Below are 24,260 nucleotides of genomic sequence, written 5' to 3'. Positions count from 1 at the left end.
TGTCGCTGATTTGATTCAAATATATCAGGTTAATCGATTGTTTTAAAACTGACTCGAGTTATGTGTTTAAATATTAGGAATAAATATTAAATTCATCGCTGTTTTGATTCAAATATATCAAGTTAATCGATTGTTTTAAAACTGACTCAATTTGGTAACTCGTTTAAATATAGCATCAATTAAAAAAATAGTAAACCGTCTAATAATTCCACAAACTGATACAAAATTATAAACTTTTAATAACTCAATATTTGCTTTTGTAAGTTGTAACCAAAGTGGCGTACATTACCAAAGTACACAAGCATCAATAATCATTACCCAAATGGCCAAATTACAAATCCATAAACTTCTTTTCTTTTTCCTATTGTTTCATCCATAAACCTCAATAAAAAAACTAGTTGGACCTCTTTTTGCAAGTAAGAATTTATAATCCTCCTTCGATTCAAATTTTCCAGCAGTCAGAAGTGAACAGGCATACTTCCACTTGAGTGTATTGGAAAATGGAGGGGAGGGGAGGATCAATTTTAAGGACCTCGTGTTGGAGCAAAGCAGAAACAGCCGCCAGCCTGGTCTTCCGGAATCATTCCTCCTCCCTTGCTGGTATCAATCGCTTCTAACAACCTCACGGCCTCGTCCATTTCAGGGCGTTTATCTGGATTTCCATCCCAACATTTTTTCATGATGCTCGCGAAAGAACTTGGGCAACATCGAGGAATTTCTGGGCGCAGATGCTGGAAACAACAGTTCAGCAATGTCAGTATAAACTTTGACCACAAACTTAAGATGCAGAACCAGTCTAATACAAGGTTTTAGTTACTTTAGTTAATCTTATATTTTTTATTTGCGAGGAAGAAAGTTATTAAAAATTACCCATCAAACAGATGTTCTCATTTTCCTATTATAATCTTTCCTAGCCTTTGCCTCAGAACCTCATTCAAAAACCTCCCATCTAGAAAAAAGTTGTGTGTAATGTTATGATAGTCCACATTTAAGAGAAGTTCTTACATACATATGAAGATGGTCATGTCATGATTCACAGACAGAGGCAATTATATTACTTTCTGTATTTGGTAAATTCACTATAAGTCTTGTGTCTAAATCGATGCAAATGGCTCATAAGGTAAAAACGGATTATCTAGTCTAGGTTTGCCTTAATTATATGAATTTTACACAAAAAGCCTTTAGCTAATCCTAATTCCATCCTGTGTAATTCTTTTATTTTTTTTCAATCACAGCACTATCTAAGTTTCCTCCCAAGGCAATACGGGACACATTCCAAACAATAAATGCGTCCAAGTGTCAAATACCGGAGGAAATAATAAACTGACATAATTACTTCCGAACCGTTTCTGAGACATCATTCAAGGAAGTGCACAATATAATCGTGCTGGATGGTATAGTAAGATTATCAGCAAGACTGACCTGGCGGACAACTGCAGATGAAATTTCAGCAAAGCTCAGATTTATGTAAGGAAGATCACAGCAATAAATTTCCCACATGCATACACCAAAGCTGTAGACATCACATTTTCTGTTATATGGCTTGCCATCAAGAACCTATAAAAAGCACCTCATCAATTTTTCATACATAAGAAACTAGTGATAACAAAGAAAATGGGTTAAATGGTTAATTCACGACTAAGCTAGTTAAAAACTTGCAGTTTGGTCATGTTGTTAAAAAAGCTCACAGTCAACTAATGAAGTGTTTAAAAACTTGCATATCAGTAGTTCCCGTGAACTCCGTTAAAAACATTAACAGAAATAAGCCATCTTTCAAAAAGATCATTGGAACAAACACAATAATGCAAAAAAAATCATCCCAAACAAAACAAGAATCACGGTCCTGCAGTTACAATGGTGGCCACCAACTGCTGTTCAAGCCGCAGCAGCCACACCATTGCTCAACTTCCTTTCCGCCGCGAAACTCAACTCCGTGCCCCCGCCGGAATTTTCAACACCGCTGACCTCCCCAACACAACTCCTTCACATCTCAATCAAACTCAAGCAAGCAGATACACCGGTAATATACAAAGATTATAGAGGGAGTGTAGAGCAACAAAATATCAAAGAGTTACCTTTGATTTCGTTTGATTTTTTATCAGCCGTCCTTTGTAATCTTGAACCCTAATTCCCCTCCCTTGTTTCCCCAAATGCTCAATCGACTACTCTGTACTAGGTGTAATAAAACATGGTTTTATGTTTGATTTTAAATTTAGATGTAATTAGGATTGGGTCGGGTCGGGTAAACGGGTATTTTAACGGAAAACGTTAAAAGTCAAATGACTTTTAACGTTCGTGTAAGTTTCTGTTAGCAAGATCGTTCAATTGAAAATTATATGAAGCAAAGTTATGTGTTTGAAAGCTTTTTCAACAACATGACCAAACTGCAAGTTTTTAACTAGCTTAGTTATGTATTAGCTATTTAACCCCAAAGAAAATTAAAGTGCTATATAATATAGGCGCTAATTTTTCATACATAATGATGGACGTAAATACGTAATAGCTGTCACTGTGTCACATATATAGTAATATATATGTCATCTAAATGACATATTGAATGGAAGGCATTGTAATTTTCAATTATAAAAGAACTTCATATAGTTGTCCTTGTTACCTCTGGTGCCATGTAACCAAGGGTCCCAGTTTCACCAGTCATGTCCTTTGGATTTTGAGCTTCAACTCGAGCAACACCAAAATCAGCAATTTTCAGATTTCGCTGGTGATCTAATAACATATTTTCAGCCTTAACATCTCGATGAACTATCTTCTTTGAATGTAAATAGCTCAAACTGCAAAATGAAGACAAATAATTAATAACTTTTAAACAAGATACCTATAATGTTTCAGGTAAAAATATCAAACAGAAGCCCACCCTCTGGCTAGATCCAATGCAAGCTGGACCACGATTTTAAATGCAAGTTTCTTCTTCCTGTTCTTGTACAGTAAGCTTTTTAGTGTTCCTCCTGGAACAAATTCCACGACAACACAACATGCCCTTGCAGGAAGGTTATCTAAACCATCACTTGCAGATGAAGAGGTTTTGGAAGGAATCTTAAGATCAGAAGTTCCCATTGAAGCACCAATAAACTGAAAAAAAAATATAGTGTACTTCAGTAAAATTGTTTTACCAAAAAGTGATAAGAAAAAGTAAAAAAGCAATATGATTTCCAGTAAGAAATGACAGTAAAACTAGTCATCATTAAATAGGAGAGTAAATTTTCAAAACAAACTGAAATTTACATTAAATTAACAGAACAAACAAACTTCTAATGAAGAAGCTGGGTCAGGAATATACTTTTGTCACATTTGGATGGTCAAGCTGGTGCCAAACAGCAACCTCTTGTCGGAATGATGCTCTCAAAGCAGCAGTTTCTGCTGTAGTGGCCATGCCCTCCTCCCCCCAGTCTAACAGTTTCACTACAGCACAAAAGATCACAACTTAAAGCAAAATAGTACAGATTATTATTACTAACAATAGGTCTAAGAATATTATAATTATACAGTCAGGTTTCTATAATTTGCTCGATCAAAAGAAAGTTCAAGGGGTTCACGATCACATAAATTACTACACGAGTACTGATAATCAACTATTTCTTAAGTTTCTGAGATTTACTTAGCATTCCTGCAGTAGGGAAAATACAGAAGTCTAATGCTTTTTAATATACCATCAACTACTATTCTAATTATAGTGCTAGGGGTCCCAAAATGGGTACTAAAAAAAATTCCCAAATTATGTGACAGACAGGGACGAAGCCATTAATTTATTTGTTTGGGCGCACAATTTTTTGTAAAAACTAATTAAAATTTAAAATATTATTTTTTGGAAAATACAAAAAAGAATTAAAAATTCTATATTTCCATTGTTGTAGTAAAAAATAGACGTACATTCACTTATTTATATATTCTCGAATAAGTTACTAGAAAATTGATTGATCATGGTAAGAAAAATGCCCTTTAAGATAATATTTCCAATGAATATTATATGATAAAAAGATTAAATAGAGAGAGAGGAAAAACTTACATTCATATGAATAAGTAACTAAAACATGAAAAGGAGAGATAAATGCTAACAGAACATGAAAACACAAGTGAGGGATGTTATTGACAAATGAGGGCTCATAATAACATAACTATTACTGCTGTAAATTGTTTGGGGCACTAACCATTAAAATACTCCTAAATTCATTTTTATTCACACAGATACTAGCCATCCGGAATGCATGGTGGGGTCTGGGCACCCCCAGGCCTCCACCTTCCCTCCGTCCCTGGTGGCAGAGATTACGTGGCATAATGGGAAGTTTCAAGTGGTATGGCTGATGTGAATATAGAGGATCCATCTCATTTAGCATTTTCAAAGACAATTAAAATGAGATATATGGCATTTGGGGAGATCCGATTTGGGACCAATAACATCTTTCTTCTATTTAAACATTATGTCATCAGCTGTGTGATTAAATTCATATATATGTTTGTTACATTTTCCAATACACCTATCATATCAGATTTGTCATAAAAGCAGAAAGTTGAGGATATTAGTGTATGACAATCAAATGTGGCCTTGTGATTGACAACCTTTTCAGAAACTGATTATTTCCCTGGCTCTTGGATCTTAGGGTGTTCTTTTGATATACAGGCATACAACCCACCCATAAATATTATTATATGCAAGAACCTGATAAACTAACAACATAAAATTATTTATCAAATAGAAACCCCATTAATTTTGATATTCAACATATTGCATCCAAATGATGTCTTCCTTAAGCCATTTTTATTATCAGCGACCTTCCAAACTGTATAAGCACAAAGCAGATGAACTGATTATCATGTACTCGTTTTGCTCTACAGTAAAGAAATATGTTAGCAACAGAAGCTTATAAGAATCTTGCATAATTCTATAAAAATTATGAGTAACATGAAGCTTGTTATGCTATAATAGCTTGGTGTAATATCTGCATTTATTTATTATTATTATTAGTATATCTGAATTAGAATAGTATTAATAATATTAGTTTGGTAATTTGGTTTAAAAAAGAATTAGTAATATAAGTTAGTAATAATACTTAGTATTTTAAAATGATTTGATTTAGAATAGATTTAGTAATTAGATAATAAGACGGTTAATATTAATTATTAGAGTTATAGTAGTAATAGGATATCCAGGAGGACTGTATATATTCACATAAGACCTTCGCATCAGAACACAATCTTATTAAGCCCTAGATGTTAAGAAACGGAGGCGCGTAGACGAGAAGGAAAGAAACACAGGAGCAGGATTTTTGATTCATTAATTCAGGTAGATTACATACTTATAAATTTATTATTATTATAATGAATGCTTCTTGTACGGCGATGAACCATTAGCTCCTGCCATGATATATGATTGTTGAGGTGCATATTAATACTCACACCCTCGCATGTGCCATGTTTAGTACAGTAATTCACAGTGGGTAAAGTTAATCTAGTGTACGAGTACTGTGACTGAAGCACGAGCATGAGTTATATTACAGGACACGCATTCTATCACGTATTATGTAGTTATTAAGCCGATGGCTTGTAATTAATTATAATTTTATATTTAGGTTCGGAGTCGGGAGTTTAGCGAATTATTTCCGGATTCTCGTGAGTGTTCGATTAGCTATTTTCGAGGTACGGATTTTATTCTCTTTTATTCCGCACTACTTCAATTAGTGTTAAATTTGTTTACTCTGTTTCGATCCTTTCTGTTCGGTGTGTTTGTACGGATTTCGTTCTCTTTTATTCAGCGCTACTCCTTTCGATATTAAATATTTTGATCTGGCCTCTTTTGATCCGTCCGATTTGATAAGTTTTGTTCTGTGCTATTCATTTGACTGTTTTGATTTCCGAAAAATATTTTAAAAATCTGTTTTGAAAGATTGAAATATTTGTTATGCGGTTTTCAAAGATTTTACAAAATATGATTTGCTCAGTTTATTTGAAATATCTGTACCATGTGATTTTTAAGTTGTGAAAACTATTTTGTTTTGAACCCTTAGAGAGATATAGGGTATACCGAGTTACCCAGCTGTAGGGGTACTACAGCCATGTCTTTGCGGCACCATTGACATGACACTTCCGTGACAGTGTGATTGGTCACGGCGTATCCTTCTGTTAGCTCTTGGGAGGAGCTTTGGCCATTTTGATTATATGTTCAGGATACGTGGGTGCACCCAGTTCAGTTGATATGATTGATGATTTGACGGTGACGTTGTATATGCCGTACACGTTATCCGATTTGTTGCACACATTAGGTACCCTATGATGTGTGTATCTGTATATGTTCTGATATGATCTCGGTATGAAATATCCTAACCCCTTGTTGCTTCAGCATGTTATTTAAAAAAAAATAACTGATTTATATTACTATCAAAATATTTTAAGTGTTTCTGGTTTTATAAATGCTTCCAATCCGTACTGGGCATTTGGCTCATGCCGTATTCTTCTTCTGGCAGGTACTTAGGGGGATTCGGGACTGTGTGATGGAGAGCACCCCATTCTTTTCGCATTTTTAGGATTTATGGACTTCTAGCATTTATTCGGATTTTATTGTTAGAGATTCTATTTATTCGCATTATTCGGATTTAATTGTTTTGGAGGATTTAAATCATTTTAGGAATTATTAGACCTGTTTATTATTGTTTCGAACATATTAGCGCTCTGTTTGCAGGTTTTGGGTTTGTAGGTAACTCCTCGTCTTAATTTAAGATGGGGGTGTTACAAAGTTGGTATCAGAGCGAGGTTCTTTCCTGTAGAAAACCTATTTAGGTTGACCTGTGAGAGTGGGTAGACGTTAAGATGGGTATTCTGTTTAAATTCATTTCAACTGCTCACTTCATCTGCGCAATTCATTTGACATCTGTTTGTACTATTTTCTTATTCAATCTCGTTTTCTTATTCGCTTCGTTTCTTATATTGTAGATGCCTCCTAGACGTGAGAATCCTAGGCGCGATAACGTTAACATTGGTGCAGCTGAGTTAGCTCAGTTGATAGCTCAAGCAGTGACTCAGGCTCTTCAACAAGCTGGGCAAAATCAGGGAAACCCAGGAAATAATGAAGAGCAACAAAATCAGCCTGATGCACTAGCTTGGTTCGATAGGTTCGTTAAGCAGAAACCGGATTCTTTTCATTCAGCACCACAGCCTATTGATGCTGAAAATTGGATTGTTCATCTTGAGAAGATTTTTGATGCATTGGGATGTGATGACGCTACAAAGGTGAGGTTGGCTGTGTATAAGTTAGAGGGGGATGCTCAGAGGTGGTGGAGAGGAGTGAAGACTATCAGGGGTGATGCATTTGTTGAGGCATTGACTTGGCAGGGGTTCACAGATTTGTTTTATGAGCAGTACTTCTCAAAGGCAGAGAAGGATGGTTATATGAGAGAGTTTAATTCTATTGAGCAGAAGCATGATGAGAGTATCACTGAGTATCTTGCGAGATTTATCAGGTTGGCGGGATTTGCTGGGACTTCTGCAGGGACTGCAGCACAGCAGGCTGAAAAATTTAAATGGGGGTTGAAGTCTTCACTTAGGATGTCCATCATTTCTTCCAGATTTCAGAATGTAGCAGAGGTGGCTGATGCAGCCAAGGATGTTGAGAAGGAGCGTATAGACTTTCGGACTAACAGATCTGACAGTGGTCGTAAGAGGGGTAGAGATGATCAGCTAGTCACAGCACAGGGTAGACAGGGGTATGGTGGTCAGAACAGTCGATATGGACAGTGGCGTGGACAGAACCAGAATAGGGGAGGTCATACAGCTCATGGTCAGAGACAGAATCAGTATAGTGGTCAGGGGCAGGCTCAGCAGGGGCAGGCTCAGCAGGGGCAGACTCAGCAGTTTCAGCAGCAGCCTAGACAGTGGCAGAATCGTCAAAGGGGACAGGGACGTTATCCAGCGTATGGGGGTAACCCCAATATGATTCCGGTGGCTCCTTGTGCTACATGTGGTAGACACCATCCGGGCAGAGCTTGTTATAAACAGACTGGTGCATGTTTCTCGTGTGGTTCGATGGATCATAGGTTAAAGGACTGTCCACGTAATAATGGTGATGGAGGTAGTGGCAGTGGAGGTCAGCCGAATCAGCAGAATCCTACAGGCAGAGTCTTCGCATTGACTTCTTCTCAGGCAGCAACAAATCCAGGTACTGTTTCCGGAACGGTTTTTGTGGGTACACGTGATGCTTATGTGTTATTTGATACTGGTTTGACTCATTCTGTGGTATCCCTATCATATGTTCGTTATCTTGGTGTCTTACCTTCATTATTATCTCCGCATATGTCTATTGCTACCCCTATGGGGACTTCTGTTAGTATTTCTGATGTGTACCGAGAGTGTTTGATAGTTGTGGGGGATAGAAATTATAAGGTCAACTTGCTTCCGATGATGATGCATGACTTTGACATTATTTTGGGTATGGATTGGTTGAGTGAGTATAGGGCGACGATTAATTGTGAGGAGAAACGGGTTATCTTTGGGGATGTGAATAAGCCAGAGTATGTATACCAGGGGTCTCAGCCAAAAGGGGAGGTTAAGTTGATTTCAGCTCTAAAGGCGAAGAAGCTATTGTCTAAGGGTTGTGATGGTTATCTTGCTTTTGTGAAGGATACATCCAAGGTTGAGTCGCGTATAGAGGATTATGCAGTTGTGAGTGAATATGCAGATGTGTTTCCCGATGAGTTACCAGGTTTGCCACCGCATCGAGAAGTGGAGTTTAGTATTGAACTTGTTCCAGGTGCAGAGCCTATTTCTAAGACGCCGTACAGGATGGCACCACTAGAGTTGCATGAGCTAAAAGAGCAGCTGCAAGAGTTGTTGGATAGGGGATTTATCAGGCCTAGTGTGTCTCCATGGGGTGCTCCGGTGTTGTTTGTGAAGAAGAAGGATGGGTCAATGAGATTATGTATTGATTACAGGGAGTTGAATAAGGTGACTGTTAGGAACAGGTATCCGTTGCCACGTATTGATGATTTGTTCGATCAGTTGCAAGGGGCGAAGTATTTTTCAAAGATTGATTTGAGATCGGGTTACCACCAGTTACGGGTACGAGATGAGGATATTCCTAAGACAGCTTTTCGCACTCGATATGGTCACTATGAGTTTCTTGTGATGTCTTTTGGGTTGACGAATGCACCAGCCGTGTTTATGGACTTGATGAACCGGATCTTCCATGATTACCTTGATAAGTTTGTTGTGGTCTTCATTGATGATATCTTGATATACTCTAGGAGTAAGGAGGAGCATGAGGAGCATTTGCGCATTGTGTTGGATATTTTGAGAGAGAAGAAATTGTTTGCCAAATTTTCAAAGTGTGAGTTTTGGTTGGAGCAGGTTGCATTTTTGGGTCATATTGTGTCTGGTAAGGGAATTGAGTTGGATCCTGCGAAAGTCGAGGCTATCACAAATTGGCCAAGACCTAGCAACGTTACAGAAGTGAGGAGTTTCTTGGGTTTGGCAGGCTACTACAGGCGGTTTGTTGAGGGGTTTTCGTCCATAGCCTTGCCAATGACTCAACTAATGAGGAAGGGTGCTAAGTTCGAGTGGAATGATGATCGTGAGAAGAGTTTTCAAGAGCTAAAGAAAAGGTTGGTGTCAGCTCCCATACTTGTTTTACCATCAGGCAGTGGGGGATATCAGGTTTACAGTGATGCTTCTAAGAGAGGTTTGGGGTGTGTTCTTATGCAGCATGGGAAGGTGATTTCTTACGCCTCTAGACAGCTTAAGCCCTATGAGGTGAATTATCCGACCCATGACTTGGAGTTAGCAGCAGTGGTATTTGCATTGAAGATTTGGAGACATTATCTATATGGAGAGACTTGTGATATCTTCACTGATCACAAGAGTCTCAAGTACATTTTTACGCAGAAGGAGTTGAACATGAGGCAGAGGAGGTGGCTTGAACTTCTTAAGGATTATGATGCTAAGATTCAGTACCATCCGGGGAAAGCTAATGTGGTGGTGGATGCTCTTAGTAGGAAGAACTTCGGGAGTGTGGCATCTCTTGTTACTCAGCCGCACCTTATTTCAGATTTAGAGCGCTTGGATGTGGAGTTGTATGTTAGAGGGTCAGATGGCAGTGTAGCAAGCTTAAAGGTGGAACCTAATCTTATTTCGAAGATTAAGGATGCTCAAAAGAATGATTCGGAGTTGGATGCTATTAGATTGGAGCTGGCGAACGGGAAGCAAACTGATTTCCGTGTTGATGATGAGGGTGTGATATGGTTGGGTAGTAAACTTTGTGTTCCTTCGGATTCGACAATTCGTGAGGCGATTTTGACTGAGGCTCATAGTTCTTCATTTTCTATTCATCCGGGTTCTACTAAGATGTATAGGGATTTGAAGACACATTTTTGGTGGAATGGAATGAAGCGAGATATAGCGGAGTTTGTGGGAAAGTGTCTTACATGTCAGCAGGTGAAGATAGAACATCAGAGACCTAGTGGATTGTTACAGCAGTTAGATATTCCGATTTGGAAGTGGGAAAACATAACCATGGATTTTGTGACCGGTTTACCAAGGACTTTTAGGAAGAATGATGTCATATGGGTGGTAGTTGATAGACTTACTAAATCTGCTCATTTCTTGCCTATTCGAGAGACTACTCCTGTTCATGAGTTGGCGGAGATTTTTCAGAGGGATATTGTTAGACTTCATGGTATGCCTGTGTCTATAGTTTCTGACAGAGATACGAGGTTCACATCACACTTTTGGAAGGGATTTCAGCGAGCTTGGGGAACAAAACTTAACTTTAGTACAGCTTTTCATCCGCAGACAGATGGACAGTCAGAGAGGACGATTCAGACTTTGGAGGACATGTTGAGGGCTTGTGCCTTAGAGTGGACAGGTGATTGGGATAAGTATTTGTATCTTGTTGAGTTCGCATATAATAACAGCTGGCACGCAAGTATTGGCATGCCACCATTTGAGGCTTTGTATGGTAGGAGGTGTAGGGCACCGACTTGTTGGGATGAGGTTGGAGAGAGAGATATTGAAGGGCCAGAGTTGGTTAGAGTGACTAATGAGAAAGTGGCGCAGGCTAGAGAAAATTTACAGAAGGCTCAATCACGTCAAAAGATTTATGCAGATCAGAAGAGAAAGTTTGGTGGATTTGAACCCGGTGATCATGTGTTTTTGAAAGTGTCTCCTTGTAAGGGTGTTAAGCGTTTTGGTATGAAAGGGAAACTTAGTCCGAGATATGTGGGTCCTTTTGATGTTATAGAGAGAGTGGGTGAGGTGGCATATAGAGTTGCTTTGCCACCGCAGTTGTCTCATGTGCATAATGTGTTTCATGTGTCTGTTCTGAAGGGCTATAAGTATCATCCGTTTCACGTGGTTCAGTATCCATTACATAAGATTAGGGAGGATCTATCTTGTGAGGAAGAAGCGGAAGCTATTTTAGATCGAGAGGAGCGAGTAATGAGGAAGAAAAATATTTTGTTTGTCAAAGTTTTGTGGAAGAATCATTCGGAGCGAGAGGCTACTTGGGAATTAGAGGAATCTATTCGTGAGAGATATCCGCACTTATTCGATTCAGGTACGAGTATTAGTTTCGTTAGATTCCGGGGACGGAATCCTTTTTAAGGGGGTATATATGTAATATCTGCATTTATTTATTATTATTATTAGTATATCTGAATTAGAATAGTATTAATAATATTAGTTTGGTAATTTGGTTTAAAAAAGAATTAGTAATATAAGTTAGTAATAATACTTAGTATTTTAAAATGATTTGATTTAGAATAGATTTAGTAATTAGATAATAAGACGGTTAATATTAATTATTAGAGTTATAGTAGTAATAGGATATCCAGGAGGACTGTATATATTCACATAAGACCTTCGCATCAGAACACAATCTTATTAAGCCCTAGATGTTAAGAAACGGAGGCGCGTAGACGAGAAGGAAAGAAACACAGGAGCAGGATTTTTGATTCATTAATTCAGGTAGATTACATACTTATAAACTTATTATTATTATAATGAATGCTTCTTGTACGGCGATGAACCATTAGCTCCTGCCATGATATATGATTGTTGAGGTGCATATTAATACTCACACCCTCGCATGTGCCATGTTTAGTACAGTAATTCACAGTGGGTAAAGTTAATCTAGTGTACGAGTACTGTGACTGAAGCACGAGCATGAGTTATATTACAGGACACGCATTCTATCACGTATTATGTAGTTATTAAGCCGATGGCTTGTAATTAATTATAATTTTATATTTAGGTTCGGAGTCGGGAGTTTAGCGAATTATTTCCGGATTCTCGTGAGTGTTCGATTAGCTATTTTCGAGGTACGGATTTTATTCTCTTTTATTCCGCACTACTTCAATTAGTGTTAAATTTGTTTACTCTGTTTCGATCCTTTCTGTTCGGTGTGTTTGTACGGATTTCGTTCTCTTTTATTCAGCGCTACTCCTTTCGATATTAAATATTTTGATCTGGCCTCTTTTGATCCGTCCGATTTGATAAGTTTTGTTCAGTGCTATTCATTTGACTGTTTTGATTTCCGAAAAATATTTTAAAAATCTGTTTTGAAAGATTGAAATATTTGTTATGCGGTTTTCAAAGATTTTACAAAATATGATTTGCTCAGTTTATTTGAAATATCTGTACCATGTGATTTTTAAGTTGTGAAAACTATTTTGTTTTGAACCCTTAGAGAGATATAGGGTATACCGAGTTACCCAGCTGTAGGGGTACTACAGCCATGTCTTTGCGGCACCATTGACATGACACTTCCGTGACAGTGTGATTGGTCACGGCGTATCCTTCTGTTAGCTCTTGGGAGGAGCTTTGGCCATTTTGATTATATGTTCAGGATACGTGGGTGCACCCAGTTCAGTTGATATGATTGATGATTTGACGGTGACGTTGTATATGCCGTACACGTTATCCGATTTGTTGCACACATTAGGTACCCTATGATGTGTGTATCTGTATATGTTCTGATATGATCTCGGTATGAAATATCCTAACCCCTTGTTGCTTCAGCATGTTATTTAAAAAAAAATAACTGATTTATATTACTGTCAAAATATTTTAAGTGTTTCTGGTTTTATAAATGCTTCCAATCCGTACTGGGCATTTGGCTCATGCCGTATTCTTCTTCTGGCAGGTACTTAGGGGGATTCGGGACTGTGTGATGGAGAGCACCCCATTCTTTTCGCATTTTTAGGATTTATGGACTTCTAGCATTTATTCGGATTTTATTGTTAGAGATTCTATTTATTCGCATTATTCGGATTTAATTGTTTTGGAGGATTTAAATCATTTTAGGAATTATTAGACCTGTTTATTATTGTTTCGAACATATTAGCGCTCTGTTTGCAGGTTTTGGGTTTGTAGGTAACTCCTCGTCTTAATTTAAGATGGGGGTGTTACACTTGGGGTTTATGTTGAAACCTATTACCTATGAATAGCCACATTATGTCACGCTATTTGGCCTAGAAGAACACTTTCAAGGAACAAAAGTTGAGGTAACAGAAAACATAGATTCTGGAGAGAAAAAACTTGAAAAATGCCAACATGTCTCCATTTTATCATCTTTGATTATCAGAAAGGAAAGAGGCAAACTTGTTTGTAAGTAAAAACGAAAAAGAAAAAAAGAGGGTAATACATACCTGCAACATCTTGCTTATCATAAGTACCGCGATATATCGTACCATATGTTCCCCGAGCTACAAGATATTTTATCTCCAACTTTGATAAATCAATCTCCCAAACCTCCTTAGGCTTTTGAGGATCAGTGCTTCTAGACCAAACGCGGCTTAAGTGTTTCTCCAGCTGAACATCCAAGCTTTTAAGATCAATCTTATCTGCCCTGAAAATCATATCTTTGCTATTATGGCTCTCCAGACTCTTCCCTGGCGTCAAACTACCTATATCATTCACCTTAGAACCACCCCCTTGAGTTTCCAACTTCTCATCCTTCTCAGCCTCCCTGATCTCATCACTAGTATTTGAATCCATTCCTAATGACAGAAAAACTCAATTCCACCCAACAGACTCTCTAAAACTTGTAATTTTTAGAATTCTACTATATACAAACATCAAACACCTGCGTCTAAAATGCTTCTATCCAGCTTTATATCAAAATCAAATAAGTCAAATGCTTGAATATATGAAAGCAAACAAACAAACCACCCTTCTTCCAATTTAGAATAGCCCTGCCAAATCAAGGCACATCAGGTCAAACATCAACCAATTGAGAAAACAAATAGAAAAATGTGAATTATAGAAAGAGACAACTAATCAAATGAGACCTAAATAAACCATCCCAATTATACTACATATATCACTAAAATATACAAATTATTCATCTTTTAATAGGAACTGGTCAATTTACTATTTCTAGGAGAATCAAATGCACAATAAAGAACTAAAGTTGAAACTCATTTCCTCCAAAAAAAAGGCCTTTTAGATGCTTCAAAACCTAACATCCTCACCGCCAACCATTTTCTTGTTTGACATAAATATAATAAAAATTCAATCTTTCCAAAGTAAACCCACTGAAAATGACCCAAATCTCACAAAGACTTAAACCCCACCACAAATTAATGCACAAAAATAGAGCTAATCTAATAATCACAAACTCCCTGATCAAAAACAAAAATACACACACGTATGAAAAACAACTTACCCATAAGTAGAAAACACCAAAGAGAGAAAAAGGGCAGGAAATGAGATGGACAAATATAAAGGGGAGGCCAAGGAAAATAAATAGATTTAGAAAATAAAATTAATGGCAGGGATATAAAGAAAAAAGTGAGAATCTGAATTAAAGAAGGAAGATGACAGATACATACATGGGTGTGTATCTATCTATTTACGTATTGTGGGGAGAGCGAGAGAGGAAAGCGCGGGGCTTTGCGTAAAAAATAAAAATGTGTGTGTGTGTGTCAGTGTGTGTGTTTGTACAAAGACAACAACATCCAACAGACAGATGGAATGAACAAATGTACTATTCCGTGCTGTCCTTTTTTGCCAAATCACCTGGAATTCTTACGAAAAGACGATTTTACCATTTTGCGATAATGATAATATTCAAACTTTCCCCTTTTATTCAGTTCAATCGGCTGATTTAAATATTCCGATTTTTTTTATTCTGTTCAATCGTAGAATCTACATATCCTAATTTAAAGAAAAATCTTGATAATATTTTATTTTATTATTTTATTTATTATATTCTGATTTGACTAGAAATTCTTGATTTAATAAAAAAATCGAATGAATAGATGAACTAGTTAGTTTCGATTCCCAAATTTTATAATCATGCTAATATCTTGGGTAATTTTTATGTTTACTACTTTGTCCTTGTCAAGTATATTTAAATATTTAACTCAAATTTAAATTTTATTTATTTTGAAAAACATATATGTATTTTAAAGATTTGTCGGATTAAGATTTGACTAAGTAATAATGTAAATGAAATAATAAAAAGTAAAATGATAATGATAAAAGTATATATAAATTATATTTTTTTTTTCGGTTTCCCATCTTAAATAGGGTAATATCGGATTAAGATCGGTCGGATCAGATGGATGCATCCCTCATATCAGTTAGTATTATTCTATTATAATTATATAATTTAGTTAATTTGTATTCATAATTTTATTTGTATATGCATGAATAATTTTTGTAGTCATGTTTTAGAAAATTTGTACGCACTTAACTTGAAAGTTGAAGAATGAATATTATTGTTCTAAAATTTAAGAAGGGCCATTGAATGATTTTAAAATAATTTTCTGACTGGTTAACCGCATTAACTTCTATGTAATTAATACTTTAGTTAAATTTTAATATAAGAAATTTTGAATAATGATTATGATTGGTTTATAATTTAGAGAACATCTCTAATTGGTCATAAAATGGTTACTATTTTATGATTGGTTAAATGTATATTGTGCTAGATTCAGGTATTATAACAAATTATTTATATTTTTTAGACTTTAAATTTTGAGGATGCTTGAAGAACAGTTTGTTCATGGGTGTTCAAAAATATAAAATTTTATAACTCATTCATTGAATTATCTTAAGAGCGATCGTGAGTGTTTGGATACGAGTGCAAGCCCGCCCTGCTGGGAGAGATTGTCCAGGCCAACCGTTAAGGGTCCAAAAGATCGAGGGGGCAAAAAAAATTACTACTATATATTGATAACTTAGAATTGTAATGGAACATAATAAGATTTTACAAAATTTTTCTAATAGAAATTAAATATCAAAAGATTTAAATAATTTTCTGAATATATTAATTGAATATGCTCAAACCTAGTTTACCAACTCTTGTTTATTTTAGTTAGAGTAGCTTTTGAGATTTGATTTCCATTAATATTATATGAATAGTAATAACTATAAGGGAAATCTACAAAACTACCTAGCTTTTCTTTTATTGTTTTCAAAAATACTACCTTCCAGAATTATTTTTAAAAATACATTTTCATAAAATATTTTTTTCAAAAATACTGTTTGCAACTTTTGCAACCTCATTTGCAACTACAGGCGGCGCCAGCCGTGTTGCAACCTCTTGCAACCTCTTTTGCAACTTCATATGCAGCTGAATTCCTGATTTCAAGTTCCAGTTTCCAGTTTTCCTGATTGCAACTTCATATGCAGTTGCATATGGTTGTATTCAGTTGCATATGGTTGCATTCAGTTGATTCTATTGTAATCTAATGGCCCCGCCAGGGGCACACCATACATCTGTTGTTACTTACAATTTTCAGTTGCATTTAGTTGCAACTGAGGTTGCAAATGAAGTTGCAAAAGTTGCAACTGCAGTTGCAACCTCATTTGCAACTTTTGCAACCTCATTTACAACTATATATAGTTTTCAGTTGCATTTAGTTGCAACTGAGGTTGCAAATGAAGTTGCAATTGCAGTTGCAAAAGTTGCAACTGCAGTTGCAACCTCATTTGCAACTTTTGCAACTTACAGTTTTCAGTTGAACTAGTTGCAATTGCAGTTGCAACAGTTGCAACAGTTGCAACTTTCCATTTTTATTTGCAACTTTTGCAACCTCATTTGCAACTTTTGCAACCTCATTTGCAACTTTTACGGCTGCGCCGCCCAAGGTTGGAAATGAGGTTGCAAAAGTTGCAAATCGTATTTTTGAAAAAAAAAATTTATGAAAAGGTATTTTTAAAAACAATGAAAAAGATGGTAGTATTTTAAAAAAAATAATTTTACAGATGGGTATTTTTAAAAAGATCCCTAACTATAATATAAGCAAATATAAAATATCAATAATTATATTATAGCATCATATTTTAATATTACTAAATCATATAAATATATATTTCCAATCTCCTACTCATTTTTTAAATTTATTTATCACGTATTTTAATATATATATATATATATATATATATATATATATATATATATTAAAATTGATTACGTTGAGGAACAGGACTCGACATGATTCCTAATGTCTCATCAAATATAGTTTGATGAATTGTATGATTTTTTTTTTCTTTTGATAAAATATTTATTATTTAAATTTTTATAAAAAAGAAAATTTCCAAAAAATTTGTGAAACTATATTTTATATACGTTTTAAAATACGTGGCAGAATAATGCAAAAACAATGTAAAAAATGAGAGGTACCGACTAATATTGCACTCCCTCTATCCCAAAATAAGTGTCGTCTTGATTTTTTTCACGTAATTTGTGCTGCAAAAAAAATCATACTTCTACGTATTATTTTTCAAATTTTCTTTTTTCTGAATAAAAGTTTAACATCTATATTTTTATTCATAAAAAGAAAATTTGAAAAATAATATGGGGAAGTATGTTTTTCTTGCACCTTAAAGTAAATTACGGGCAGAAAGTCAAAACTGACACTTATTTTGGGACGGAAGTAGTAATTAAATTAATGAAAAAGCTGGAAAAAAAAAATTAATGGAAAAAAGCACGTGCAAATAAAAATCTCACTTTACGAGATGATCTTTGTCTAAACAATAAAATCCTTAATTTTCCACCTTAATCAACAGCTGTTAATCACTGTGTTTTAAGGTAGGCCCCAGTCTGGATTTTATTAAGGAAATTTCTCTACTCGTATATGTTCACATTTGTTTCCTCATTCTCCCGCCTTCCCCTCTTCTTGAAAATCTGTCTTTATTTCTAGAGAGAGAAAATGGGTGATGATGATGGAGTGGGTTTAGAGAGAGAAAGTGAAGATGTTGATGCTACTGAAGCAGGAGATGTTGCTACGGATACTCCACAGAGAAAACAGATCAATACTCCTGTCTCTAACTTCGAGGTGTGTATCTCTTTGTTATATCTATATATACTTTTAATTGCGGAGATTTGACTTGTGGGTTGTGATTTTGAGTTTCTGATTTTGTTGTTTTTGGTGTTTTGAGTGATGGGTATTTGATGATTTGTTGAGAATTTTAGTGTTTTGAGTGATGAGTTTCGATGATTTGTGATGCTGTGTGTGTGTGTGTGTTTTGTGGGTTTTTTACTAGTATGCAATTTTGACCTAGATGTGTGAGAAATTTTTTTGTTTATATTTTTTAATGATCTGTTGTTTGATCTGCGGTGTTTGATGAAGTTAGGGTTTGTTTTTGGGTGCTTGGTAGTTATGAAAATTAAGATGTGTATTGATTGATGTTTTTCGGAATGTATGTCATGTCATGGCTTAGATTGATACCCTTTTCGTCTTGATAATTAGCGGGGGTATGATTTTGTGAGTATTTTCATTCAATTGCCTGTTGCGGATTGACAAGAAAAAAAAATCACGGCAAAAATATTACTCCGCGAAAGTTGCTTATCTCCACTACCGGAGCTAAAGTTTTTACTTTATGTGTCAATTTCTAACAATTCCTGTACCCTGATTTGTGTATGGATTTTTTGTGAAGAGATACATGCCTTAACGTTTTGACTAGTTTTGCATTTTGTTTAAACGTGCAGGAATCTCCTGTCTTCAATTATCTCAACAACCTTTCTCCTATTGCGGGGGTTAGGTCTGTGCACATTACTCAGACATACAACTCACTTAATCTTGCATCTCTTCCGTCAGTTTTCACTTCACCCCATGTTAGCACCATCAAGGACTCTAAATTCTTAAGAAGGTAGTTAACATTTTTTTTTTGTTTTTTAGTTTCTGTACCTTGCAAATGTTAATACATGTTGTATTTCAGGCATCATTTACGCGATCCATCAAAACTTGAGTTCTCTTCTGAGAATGTAAACAAAGCAAGTAAACAGCAAGAAGTTGCAGGCATTTTTGATGATTCCAGCGAGGTGCAAAATTTCAGTCCAGTGAGTGCCTCTAGTAAACCACCTCATCTCCCAAATGAGCTTTCAAGAACTGTGACTTACGAACCTGTTAACCTTGATTCTGATGTGGCTCTGTGCTCTGTGATGCAAACCAAATGTATACCAGAATTGTCTGGATCGTGTAGCACTCTTGGTCCATCTATGCATATTGATTCTGGAATTTGTCAAATTGGAAGTGAAATTAACATAGAGGGAGCAAGCCATATTGATGAGGAGAAAGAAGTTTCTGATTGTGATTGGAATAATTTACTTTCTGATGAAGGTGGCTTATCAATCTTTGAATCTCCAATTGATTCAAAGTCTTTGAACGATCCTAGTCAGAAATCACATGAGGCTGGGATGAGTTTCCGCACTTCTTTGTTTGATGATCTACCCAAAAATTTAGCTATTCAGGCAGTTGAGCCTTGTCAACTATCTGAAACAGATGATATGTCTTTTCAACATAAAGAGAGTAATATGAATGAAATAGCTGAAAATCATGACCTCCTTGTTTCCCTGAGTAGTGAGGCAGGGGACACAAATGAGATAGTGGATGGCGAGGTACAATTTGTACATTTGCTTCCGTCATAAATCTCTTTATAACTGTTGATGCATGTTAGCAAAATCTGTACACCTGCTTATTTTTCATCTCTTTATTGCTGTTGATCTATGAAACTCCAACTCTTGTATTTAGGTTGTTGTACCTGTGCTGAACACTTGGACACTCAGACACGACACTTATTTCGTGTCAGATCCTTTGACTAAAATGTGGACACTTTTGACCAATTTAAAAATCAAATATGAGTCAAACATAATTCAAAAGAAATATGTGATGCATATGTTAGCAAAATCTGTACATTCTAAGAACTTCTACGACGTTACTTGCTTCTTAAATGCTAAGTTCGTTGATCTCTTCCGAACATTTGGAGCTTCATGTCATTGATAAATATAGATGCATTAACGGCCTATAAGTTATGTTTTGATGTTTGTATGCCTTAATTTTATAGATTTTATAGCCTTGTCCATGATTCCATAAGTTATCTGTAGAATTATCGGATCTCTTTTTGATGTCAGTGCGCTTATTCTTCTGCATTCTCCATAAATGGCAGAATGTTATTAATTCTGCCTGCTTATGAGCAGGCTATTATGAATTCGATTTCAATGCAAATCAACCAAAAAATTGTCATATAACATGCGTTTTTTGTATGTTTCTGTGTAGCTTGCTTCAAATATACAGCGTGGTTTGAGAAGACGTTGTCTGCTTTTTGAGATGACGGGATCTCGAAGGAAACCCTTGACCGATATTTCAAATGTCGGCCCAATCACGCTATCTCATTCTCATGATAATATTTTGTCCAATGATAAATGTCTTGTTCCTAATAAGCCTAAGCATGATATTCGAAGATGCAATCTATCTGGAATCGGTTTGCACTTAAATGCTCTTGCATCAACATCAGTAAACCATAAAGTCGGAAAATATGAGGAATTAAATACTGACAAACAACCACTAAGTGTGTTCCCCTCAGCTGTTTGTCTAAATCCTTCAAATAGGCAAGAACAACAAAAAGATTCTTTAGTTGCAAGTTCATCTGAAATGGATATGCTCCCTGCTGGAGAATACATCTCACTTGTTGAAGATGCGGGTCAAGCTTCAGAAGATGTTCTGAATGAAGAATTAGTTGACAATAGTGCAAAAAAGAAGAGGCATGTGTGGTTTACTTGTATAATGATTTGAACATGAACTTTCATTTTCCTATGTCTTGTGTATATCCATTCTGAGTGGGTATTTGACAAACTGACTTGGATTTACAGGCAAAAAGTGGAAAGTGGTGGAGAAGGTGAGTCTTGCAAGCGTTGCAAGTGTAAAAAATCAAAGTGCTTAAAGCTGTAAGTTCTCAGTTCTCTATCATTTGCATAAAACTTCATATCATATATTCATCTTGCTTTTGTTGTTGAGGCCTTTTTAACAGTTTCTTAGTAACATATCACTTAGACCTTGCCCTCTCTTGCCATTTTACGTTTTGTCACCTTAGGTTAAAATATTACTTATCACGAGGCAGGAGGGGAGGGTATTCACTGGCGTTAATTATGGGTTGCAGAATACATAGATATAGGCTTCATATTAGTTTGGGGGGGGGGGGGGGTATTCAATGGTGTTAAGCACTGTTTATCCAGTCGACGACTAGTCGGCCAGTTGTTCTATAGAAAAAGTCGAGCATTGTATTTTTTAGTCTGGCGACCATGGGTTTTACCCGACCCAACCCGGTACCTGGCCTGATCCGAAACTTCAGAATTCTGGTTATTTTGGACAAAATCTTATGCGATTTTGATCTGGAAAGAAAGATAAGGCTTTGTGTGGCTACATCTGGTCTGACTAAACTAATAGACTTTTCGTCAGCGTGTAGGCCCTGATTACCTGTTCCGGCTACGTAATCTTTGTATGATTTTCAGCAATATCAGTACATCCCTGATCTTTGTATCATTTTCAACTTCACATTATTTCCTTCCTGTTACTATTTTTTGGCTTCATTTTACATGTGAACTAACAATCTGTTGTAACCTGTACATCTCACTGTTGCTTATTATCTTTTACTTTTGATTTAAACTATAAACTGATGTATATTCAACTATGTTATATATATTAGATCTAGTAAATATATATGTATATTAGTGACTTGTCGAATTTTTACGACTAGTCGGGCGACTTGAATATATTGTTACTGTATTAACTTTCACTCTTTCCTTAATGCTCGAACTTTGTTATGTAGTTTAGTATTTACGCTTTTGAGCTTGTTTCCTGGAGCTTGAGAATTGGATTAAGTGTTTTTCAAATAATTTTTGTTTCCTTTGTGCTTGTGATAAAGAGAATTGAGAAATCTTATGGGTGTTCAAAAATGAAGGTTTAAGAATTTTTTGTCAGTATGGTCTTCATATGTCCGTTGGTTAATGCTTTAATATTTAGTACTTAGTAGTGAAGCTGAAGCATTATCACGATAGACTAAAGCTTTAGGAAATCTTTCTCATTATCTATTGTGCCCTGAAATACAGTTACTGTGAATGCTTTGCTGCTGGTCTCTATTGTGTGGAGCCATGTGCTTGTCACGAATGCTTCAACAAGCCTATTCATGAGGAAAATGTTCTTGCAGCTCGCAATCAAATCGAATCTCGCAATCCCCTTGCATTTGCTCCTAAAGTGATCAGGAGCTCAGAATCTATGATAGACGTTGGGGTGAAGATTTTAAGGCTATCACTATATTGAGTATTTACCTTGCAATCTTTAAAGTAAAGAAATGTATTTATACAGTATGTCTTAATGCAGGAGGAATCTGGAAAGACTCCTGCTTCCGCTAGACATAAAAGAGGATGTAACTGCAAGAAATCTGGTTGTACGAAGAAATATTGTGAATGCTTCCAGGTATTTTCCTCTGTATCTTCTTATGCCTGCATTTTAAAACAATATGCTGATGCTTTTGCAATGGTTTCTTTAGGGAGGTGTTGGGTGCTCAATTAACTGTAGATGTGAACAGTGTAAAAATACATTTGGTAGAAAGCATGGTGAGTATACTTTAACTTTCAGATATTAAATAACTTTAGGTTCACTTATACTGTTTTGACCTAAAAAACAGTTTTTTTTTTTTTTTTTTTTTTTTTGGTTTTGTGTATCTCTGCTAATGACTATGTTACCTCTCTTATGTAGGGTCTAGTTATATACGAATGGAAGTCGAACTAGAGAAGGACGTAGAGGGTGAGGCATGTGAGAGTGTGATTGAGAAAAACCTGCAAATTAGAACAGTCCAGAATGGCGCAGAACAAAATACGAGATTCGGACTTCCTGAGACACCTTTACCATCTGACAGGTATAAGATGCAAAGCAGTTATTGGAGATTTTGTTTGCATATTCTGTTATTTCCTTCATCATCCAGTACTGTTATATTCATATCACAGACAATTGATTGCGCCACCACTGTCCTCCAAGAGTATGAGACCACCACGCTCGACTTTTCTAGCTGTTGAATCCTCCAGCCAAGAGTTTGGAAAACTAAATCGATCTCAATCCAAGTTTAAGAAGCATATAAATGCACAAGAAGATGAGATGTCTGAAAATCTCCAGCCTATCATGGGTGATGTACAGTCAGATTCTCCCAACAGTAAGAGAGCTTCTCCTCTTCACGGGAAAGCTGGCTTTACCCCTGGTCTAAGAAGCAGCCGTAAGTTGATACTGCAGTCTATTCCATCCTTCCCTTCTCTCACCCCTAAGCACTAAGCAAGACCGTTATTTGGTTAATGTAAAGAGAATTTCTTTTTTTGTCCTATGTAGATATTCTCCGTGTCTTGGTTGTTTGTAGAGTTTAAAATCTATGTTTGCAGTATTGTATATAATAAGATCTTCATGAATGCGTTTATTGGTCAATTACTTTACTTGTGTTATATTTGATGAGGTTTCAGTACTATTGTCGATCAATTACTCTGTGTTATCACCATGCCAGTAACCACCCCTATTGCATACCTTTCTCAGTACTTGGGGGTTTCTGGATTCAGGATGACTACCTATTTAGTTCAAGAATTGGGAAAAAAATGTTTCAGCCGAAGGTAGCGGGATTCCTGGTCCTGCACTTGTGATTTTATAATAGCATGCTTCCTACAAATCAAACTGTCAAAGCATTTTCAATCATTGTGGTGTATGCAAATTCTTTTTTCACTCCCCTCCATAAACAATTTCTCCACTGAGTGTAAGCATATCTTAATCTTGAGTAAAGATATGCCAGAGTGTTTCTGGGTTACACTTGGTTTAGAAGTTCACCCCAACAGGCTTTACATGAGATGAATCTCTTCATTTTTACACAGAAATTGTACAGAAAAATTCTCCTCATGTAACTTGTTGCGAGGTGTGTCCACGTAGTTCTTACTTCTTATAGGTCACATGTGGCCGTGCACTAGTTGGGTACAAATTCATTGAGGGAGATATTCAATGTTC

The 24,260-nt window shown here is 36.1% G+C and overlaps 2 protein-coding genes across 3 annotated transcripts; one reads left to right on the top strand and one right to left on the bottom strand.

The window, feature by feature from the left end:
* Positions 1 to 216: 216 nt before the first annotated feature.
* Positions 217 to 14,965, bottom strand: LOC108225978 (serine/threonine-protein kinase STY13). Of its 2 annotated transcripts, none has more exons than XM_017400940.2 (7): positions 14,829 to 14,965; positions 13,644 to 14,189; positions 3,296 to 3,417; positions 2,873 to 3,087; positions 2,615 to 2,789; positions 1,423 to 1,557; positions 217 to 731 (listed from the first exon to the last, which is right to left on the bottom strand). In XM_017400940.2, the coding sequence occupies exons 2-7, from the start codon at positions 13,990 to 13,992 to the stop codon at positions 525 to 527; spliced, it is 1,203 nt and encodes a 400-aa protein (XP_017256429.1). In that variant the 5' UTR covers positions 13,993 to 14,189; positions 14,829 to 14,965; the 3' UTR covers positions 217 to 524. The 2 variants fall into 2 exon arrangements, with proteins under 2 accessions (XP_017256429.1, XP_017256420.1); XM_017400931.2 differs by having other exon boundaries at positions 14,663 to 14,951.
* A 3,085-nt stretch (positions 14,966 to 18,050) lies between these two features.
* LOC108225641 (protein tesmin/TSO1-like CXC 3) lies at positions 18,051 to 23,736 on the top strand. The gene is made up of 10 exons (XM_017400572.2): positions 18,051 to 18,284; positions 18,938 to 19,098; positions 19,168 to 19,846; positions 20,505 to 20,989; positions 21,098 to 21,172; positions 22,334 to 22,514; positions 22,605 to 22,700; positions 22,774 to 22,840; positions 22,983 to 23,142; positions 23,231 to 23,736. The coding sequence occupies exons 1-10, from the start codon at positions 18,159 to 18,161 to the stop codon at positions 23,547 to 23,549; spliced, it is 2,349 nt and encodes a 782-aa protein (XP_017256061.1). The 5' UTR covers positions 18,051 to 18,158; the 3' UTR covers positions 23,550 to 23,736.
* Positions 23,737 to 24,260: the final 524 nt, after the last annotated feature.

This window comes from Daucus carota, chromosome 1 (assembly GCF_001625215.2).
Source record: "Daucus carota subsp. sativus chromosome 1, DH1 v3.0, whole genome shotgun sequence".
Lineage (NCBI taxonomy): Eukaryota > Viridiplantae > Streptophyta > Magnoliopsida > Apiales > Apiaceae > Daucus > Daucus carota.
Note: the sequence above shows the minus strand (reverse complement) of the source record. Positions and strands in the feature narration are given on the sequence as shown.

Bases quoted from the DNA above. Each gene is read 5' to 3' on its own strand.
- LOC108225978 (XM_017400940.2), bottom strand. From the start codon at position 13,992: ATGGATTCAAATACTAGTGATGAGATCAGGGAGGCTGAGAAGGATGAG. The intron at 3,418-13,643 runs GTATGTATTACC...TTTGTGCTGTAG, and splicing joins TGATAAGCAAGATGTTGCAG to TGAAACTGTTAGACTGGGGG. The intron at 1,558-2,614 runs GTAACAAGGACA...TGCTTTTTATAG, and splicing joins TTGGTTACATGGCACCAGAG to GTTCTTGATGGCAAGCCATA.
- LOC108225641 (XM_017400572.2), top strand. From the start codon at position 18,159: ATGGGTGATGATGATGGAGTGGGTTTAGAGAGAGAAAGTGAAGATGTT. The intron at 20,990-21,097 runs GCATGTGTGGTT...TTGGATTTACAG, and splicing joins AATAGTGCAAAAAAGAAGAG to GCAAAAAGTGGAAAGTGGTG. The intron at 22,841-22,982 runs GTGAGTATACTT...TCTCTTATGTAG, and splicing joins TACATTTGGTAGAAAGCATG to GGTCTAGTTATATACGAATG.